The sequence below is a fragment of the Amblyomma maculatum genome, chromosome 8 (genome assembly GCF_055883805.1).
Source record: "Amblyomma maculatum isolate TAMU_Amacu chromosome 8, ASM5588380v1, whole genome shotgun sequence".
Taxonomy (NCBI): Eukaryota; Metazoa; Arthropoda; class Arachnida; order Ixodida; family Ixodidae; genus Amblyomma; species Amblyomma maculatum.
In genome coordinates this window covers 127,438,229-127,445,593 of record NC_139351.1, presented here as the reverse complement: position 1 = coordinate 127,445,593, position 7,365 = coordinate 127,438,229, and the positions used below count along the sequence as shown (strand labels likewise).

The 7,365-nt window shown below is 49.8% G+C and overlaps 1 protein-coding gene across 1 annotated transcript; it reads right to left on the bottom strand.

The window, feature by feature from the left end:
- Window positions 1-211: 211 nt before the first annotated feature.
- Window positions 212-1,953, bottom strand: LOC146182519 (uncharacterized). Its single transcript, XM_084577651.1, has one exon. The coding sequence runs from the start codon at window positions 1,776-1,778 to the stop codon at window positions 696-698; it is 1,083 nt and encodes a 360-aa protein (XP_084433777.1). The 5' UTR covers window positions 1,779-1,953; the 3' UTR covers window positions 212-695.
- Between the last annotated feature and the right edge of the window lie 5,412 nt (window positions 1,954-7,365).

Genomic DNA, 7,365 nt, shown 5'->3' with positions numbered 1-7,365 from the left:
ATAATTTCTCATGTCCGCCATTGACAGCATTCGCACCGTTCACCGTAGCTCCCGACTCTAATCCTTTGCAAAAGTTGTTCTCGAAACAATGCCTTTGTTTACACTTTATTGAGAATGCACAATCACAGCACATACGGAAACATACCGGTTGGAGGCACGTATGGTGTAAATACAAAGGGAAGGGGAATGTGATGCTACTGCAGTCATATGGTCCATCTTCAAACAACGTGTTCGTCATCAGCTGATAAAACATACTCTTCGTTCCAAGCTCTGGTACAAAAGGAATTATTGGGTGTCCGAATAACGCAGCACAAATGTTTCAGCAACACACTTTCCGCTTTCTCTTTTAGCATACCAATGAACAGTTTTCGACTACCAGCTAATCATTGTGACCTACCTTACTTGGTAACTAACCACGGCGGATGCCAAACTTTCGGACAAGACAGCTTATGATGCGTGGGCGCGCTGAATATTATGGCGCTTGGAGCTGTGCACGGTTACGAAGTTAGGGCTGCGGGTCAGGACGCCTTCTTATAGTCGGCTCACGGTCACGTGTTTGTTGGATATGCTCACAAGGCTTCAGCTAGAAGCCACGGGCTTGCCACAAGTTAGCAATAAGAATAGCATATAGCATACACGGTCGACCCGTATGTAGTCCCTGGTGTATACGCGTCAGTTCGTGACGGTCCGGGACATCAATCCAGGCGCAGCTCTTTGCGGACGTACTTGGGAGCCTCATGGATGATGCCGGCCTGGATGAGACCATGGGCTGTGTCCAGGACAGACTCCTTTATGGACCTCGGTTCGACCTTGAGCACCTCTCGCATCCGCTTGTTGGAAAACTTGAATACCTTGCCGACGCGAGGGTACAGCATCTTGGCTGACCGGTCAATAAAGCCCACGAGCCACAGGCCGATGTTAGGAGCCGACAGGAACGGGATGTAGTAGCCCTGACTCGACAGTTCTTCGCGAAGAATGTGCGCGATGTCCTTCAACCAAACATTGCCAGAGTTGATAATGTGCCGCTTTCCCGCGGCCTCCGGAACAACCAGGGCCTGGACGTGAGCCTTGGCGACGTCGCGGACGTCGCATATCGCGAAGTTGACGTACGGGATGAGCGGCGTCGACTTGTCCAGCAGCCGCTTGACGACTTCGACGCTGGTGCCGTAGGTGCCATGCAGTGGCGGGCCGAATACCAGCGACGGGTTGACGGTCACGAGCTCGAAACGCTTGGCTGCCGGCAGAGAGTTGACGAAGTCCCAAGCCGCCTTTTCTGCGAGCGTCTTGCTCTTGGCGTACGTCTCCAGACCTTTGAAGTCCACGTTGGTCCAGTCATTCTCGTCGTACTCGCGGTCGACCGGATTGTCGACTTCACCATGCACGGCCCCCATGGTGCTGGTGAGGACCACTCGCTTAACAGTTCCGCATTCGGCGGCGAACTTCAGCACACGGCGCGTGCCCTCTACTGCGGGTCGTATCACGTCATCCGGGTGGTTGGGCTCGGCGTTAGGGAACGGCGAAGCAACATGAACCACGTGCTGGCAGCCCTTGACTGCTTCGGCCCAGCCGGCATCGTCAAGCAGGTTGGCTTCGACAAGTTCAACGGGGTGTTCGGCTTCAGGACAGCAAGTGCGAACTGGCTTGGTCTTGCGCTCGTTCTTTGCATCGCGCACCGTGCCACGAACGCGGAAACCCTGCTTGAGCAGGGCTCTAACCACATGAACGGCGATGAAGCCGGAGGCCCCAGTCACGAGCACCACGCCACCGGAGTTGGTCATCTCGCTGCTGCTAATGCGGCAGAGTGCGGCGCGCAAGGGGAGGATGTGGCAGGCAGCAGGAAGAACGCTACCGTCACGGCGTCGGGATTGCGGTGAACTGTCAAAATACCGGTTCTGAGCCACCGCTTGGCCCAGTCCTTCGCCGGGTCGCTCGAAACGCGGAAGAGCTCGCGCCGCCCTAATTTCGCCGCCGCCAGCGCCACCTGCACCGTAGACGCGGCAACATTTCACAATGCCTTCACGTGCAGAAATCGGCGTGGCGCCGCCTAACGCAGAGCCAGAGAAGGAACACATAAAGGCGCGCATTTTGAAGTTGAGCAGAGAAACAATAACGTAAGGAGTGCAGAGACTGGAAAAGATAGCAAACAAACCGATTCATTCCTCCTTATCTATACGGGGTGGAAGGGGAACCTACAAAGTTCTCCACCAAATGCGGGATAACAGCTCATCAGGTTCATCAAATTTGGGAATGCCCCGATTCTCTCGGGCATATTATTGGAATCACAGAGGAAGAAACCTGGGATGCTCACCTCCGGACCCGGGTTCCAGAGCATCAAGCTCGTGCAATCCGTCTGGCACGGGACGCTTTGCGAAAGACGTCCCCCTGCGCGGCTCCCACTCCCCTGAAAGCTCTTATAGGGTCTTAGCGAGGAAGCGGAGGGGCCTTTACATCGACGGCAGTAAAATTATCTCGAACTTGAAGTAGCACACATAATGCATGGCTGGCTCCTGCGCATGTTTAGCTGTCCGTATAAAACTGCAACGTCTCAACAGCGGAGATGTGTTAGCGTAGACGTATACCGATTTATTGGACGCCCCCTGCGCACGCGCATTGACAAGGGCGGGGACAATCGCGACCACTGCGCCTGCGTAAGAGAGGTCCGGTATACGTCTACGCAAGTACGTATCCGATCTGTATTAAGGCGAAGCGCTGAGGAGCAGAAAGTCCGGCGCCATCTTGGTGTTGTCGGAAATAATTCGAGATTTTGACAACGAAGTAAAAAAAAGTCTGGAAAGTCAAACTTGGCGAGGAGGTTGCCGATATTGGGGGTAATTTAGAATATATATATATATATATATATATATATATAATTATTGCGGGTGTGCTCAGATATAGGAACGGTAATCGATTTCTCATGACCATTTCTTGTTTCCAATGAAACATTTATATGTGGTGGGAAAATGTCTCAACACAAAGGAATGAACCTTATTTTTGCAAGATATGAAATAGTTTTCTCCGAAATACAAAAACAAAAATCGTATATCCCGAGAAATGGAAAACGCCGTTTTTTGCAATTTCAAAACGTTGCAAGTTCGGAGCCCTGATATTTGCGTACTAAATTTTTGTCGTGCATTATTTTTTACAGAATAAATTTATGCAACTCTTACTGTAAGGAAAGTTAATACAAGTATTTTTTCTTGTGGTACTTAATTTAGTAAAAAATCGCTATCTTTGCTCCTGCAAGAGTCGACCCCCCTGAATGTATGTGTGAGAGGACTACCGGCCAGGCAAGTCCGAACCATACGCATACTGGGCATGTATATGCAGAAAAATCGCAAAACCGCCGAAACAATCAACAAACTCACGGTCACGGACCCCGCCGGGGTGGCGCAGTGGTTACGGCGCTCGACTACTGTTCCCAAGGACGCGGGATCGAATCCCGGCCTCGGCGGCAGCTTTTCAGTGGAGGCGAAAAGCAAGGCGCCCGTGTGCTGTGCGATGTCAGTGCACGTTAAAGAACCCCAGGTGGTCAAAATTTCCGGAGTCCTCCACTACGGCGTCTCTCATAGCCTGAGTTGCTTTGGGACGTTAAACCCCACAAACCAACCAAACTCACGGTCACGGTCAGATTGCTACGGCTCATCAGATGGATCGCCAACGAACAAAAAAGCATGAAAGAAAAAGATGTCTGTCGATTAGTCGAGGCTTTCGTACTGAGCAGGATTGTCTACTCCCTCCCGTACCTGCAACTGCAATTCGCGGAGAGAATATATAAGTCGAGGGCTTAATTCGACAAGCCTAGCTACAAGGCGGCCCTTGGGCTACCGCACAGCTCGTCAACGGAAAGGATGCTGGCCCTTGGGGTTCATAACACGCTCTCGGAGCTGTGCGAGGCGCACCTCGTCTCCCGGATCGGACGATCGACTCACTTGCACGAGCACGGGAAGGGCCGCCCTATACACACCTTTTCGCAATACCTCCCTCCACATCCTCCAAAGCACCCCTGTTCCAATTAGAGAAATTGAACTAAGTCTGGGTCCCGACACATTCATCTAATCGGTGAACGAGGCGGCTCACAAGCAAGTCTGAGGTTTCGTCGACCGGGTAGTGAGTGCGCCCTCCGACTCGAATTTCACGAGGGACGGGTTTTCTTTTCATATCACCCATCATTTCAGGCTGGAAAGGCGCACATAACCTCCTCCTCACAAATACTTAACGAAGGCGCGGGAAGTTACCGACTACAAACACGCTCCCTCCAGCGGTGCTTGCCCTCATGTACCCAGGCCAGTACAACCCAAACTACATTGAATTGATGAAAGAGCGACCAAATTCTCTGGAACTGTGCAAATGATCCGCCTGAGGTGGAATTAATACAGCTCCCTTCTCCTGAGCGGTGGGAAGCCAAGCTGGTCAGCTCGGACCCGAAGGTCCAACTACGGGCCATCGAGCGGGCTAATGAGGTCGCCGCCAGCCATGGACTAGTGGCCATCTAGTACGTCTCTCCTTAAACATGCTTGAGCGACGAAATAAAAGTTTTGCAATCCAATTTACGGCGCGGTTAAGGTTTCCAAAGAACAGGTGCGACAGACATTGCGCCTTTTCTGTGAACCAATTATTGTTATTGGCTCTAATTAATCCCCTAATTAACCCACATCAACCATTTTGTCACTTGTACACCTTTCCTCGATGCTCTATCCCATGGTAGCAATCCTTTTCCGATATACCAAATAGTTCCTCTTTTACAGCGCTGACAACGACTGCGGTTACGAGGAACGACGACGACGACGCCGCCAAAATGCAGGCACCGCCGATTAACGTTAAAAAGCATAATCTGTTATCGATCGCAATCTCATTTCGCAAAGATATCGCCCCACATGAATCGTTTCATACTACCCATAGGCGTGCATTAGGGGAAGCGACGTTTCACCTCCATGCTGTAACCAAATAGCTCAATTAGTCGAAACTTTAACTTCCGGTACTTTTTCTCTGATGCTGCTGGAAAGAACAAATTTGGAACACAAAAAAAAAACGAGCTTTTAATATACCCTAAAAACCAGTGCAATTTATTGTTCACCAAAATTTTACTTTTTAAATTGCCCTCCAGAGGGCAAACTTCCTCAAATATACATGAAGTTCACAAATACACGCGTTTCAGTGGAGACAGCATAATTTTGTAATATCAAGGAATTTACTGCACAGAGGTTTAAAACAGCCGGACAGTTAATCCAACGAGATTCATCTGAGCATTTTGTACCTGCAATGCTCATGCATTTTTTTAACATTTGCTGTCCTTTTTGGATATTTAAGGATACAAAGTAGGCTGCAATAAAAAGATTTTTTTTTGTTCTTACATGATATTAAAATTCCCCTTTTTCCTGAACCAGATTCAAGTTTCATTTGCATGGAAACGTTTTTTAACCCCTAAAAATTTAGTTTTAACACAGGGTGTGACTGAACATTCCTTGCTTTACACCCATGTGTAAAGTGTAAATCTTGTGTAAAAAACAAAACAAGTGCATTGCTTTCTTGGGCTTAGAGGCATTATTGGTGCTCATCTACCTACAGCTGTTTCCTAATATATTATTTCTCAGCCAAATTTAGCTTTAGACGTTGTGTGACTTATCACCTGAAGCACGATTCCATGAACATAGATTTCCTTCTGTCTCTGGGCCTCGAGTTTGGAGTGCCTAATGCTGAAGAATGTTTTCCGGGGGTACTGATTTGTACTAATTAGCAGCCCGCGCTGACCATCACGTCGATAAATTCTCGCTATACATTTGGAAACAGGGTACGGCGTCCGCGCAGTGGAAAGCATATGCCACGGCCACTTATTCTTCAAAACTCTCGCCGCCAAAAGTAGAGAAACAGATTAGCTAAAGGTGGCTTACTGAGAGAGAGGCCGAACATTGAGGAAGGATAAGAAATACCTATAAAATACAGATGAGCCTTCGACAGTTTCGTCCCCTAGAGCGCTGTAAAGAAAGCGTCTGCTAGTATTTAGACAATGAAAATATCCAGGATTAATTCCGTGGTTACTTTTAATGGTGACTGCAGAGCCAACGTGAAAGTGCCGTGTGGTGTTTCACAGGGATGATACATGCGGTGCTGTTCGAGGCTAATCTGAAACGACTGTGCTGATGGCGCCTGTGCCGCGTCTGAAACATTGTCTGTCCGTGACGTCACTGGTCACATGTGTGCTTGCTATATAAGATGCTGTTCGCGTGAAATAAAGGGTTGTTGTTATCGTGCCGGGATCGGGGCAAGTCTCAGTTCCTTCCTGCCCGCTGCCCGGCCGCGCTCGGCGTCCGGCCAGGGACCGAACGCGACATGGTGTCAGAAGTGGGATCCTCTGGCGTTTGAGAGGCGTTGCCTTAACTTCTCAACGGGCGCCATGTCAGAGGACAACGCAGCCAAGCCCTCCCACGGCATGTTCGCGGTTCGAGCTCCGCCAAGGTTTGACTTCGACCGGACGTCTGAATGGCCTTCTTGGATCCAACTCTTTGATGACTACCGCTTCGCCTCGGGCCTAAATGAGCGGAATGAAAAAGCGCAGGTCCGGACGCTACTTTATACGATGGGCAGGCAAGCAAGAGAAATCTTCTCTACTTTTTCATTACCCGAAGAAGAACAGAAGCAATACGAAGTCGTCAAAAAGAAGTTCGACGAGCACTTCGTCGCCGCAAGGAACCTTGTTTATGAGAGCGCGTGCTTTCACCGTCGCACTCAAGAACCTGGAGAGTCCGTCGACCAATTCGTTACCGCGTTGCACACGATGGCGGACCGGTGCGACTACAAGGAAAAGGAACGCATGATTCGCGACAGGTTCGTGGTCGGCCTGGACGCTAAGCTCTCCGAGTCGCTTCAAATGGATGCGAATTTGACTCTCGCCAGCGCTTTGGCAAAAGCGCGTTTAAAGGAGACCGTCCAACGACAGCAGCTGCAACTGCGAGAAACCGGCGACGAACCCAATTGGTAACGGCGACCGGCAATCTTGACGCGGTCAGCAACCAAGGGCAGCCCAGAAAGTATTCTTCAGGACAGCACTCGGACAGCTCGTCATATTGAGGACTGGCTAACTCAGTTCGAACGAGTCGCATCTTTTAATCGGTGGGACGACAACTTAAAGCTACGGAACGCCATTTTATGCTTGGAAGACCATGCTTTGACATGGTATGAGAACCTAGAAAGCACATAACATCATGGCCTCAGTTCAGCCGTCTTATCATAGAGGCGTATGTCAGCCTGGATAGGCGCGAACGAGCAGAACGTGCTCTACAATCTCGGAAACAGATGCCATGATGTATGTTGAGGACATGATGTCCGTCATGATGTATGTTGAGGACATGACGAAACTATTTCGACGTG

Excerpts from the sequence above, each read along its gene's own strand:
- LOC146182519 (XM_084577651.1), bottom strand. The coding sequence starts at position 1,778 with ATGACCAACTCCGGTGGCGTGGTGCTCGTGACTGGGGCCTCCGGCTTC.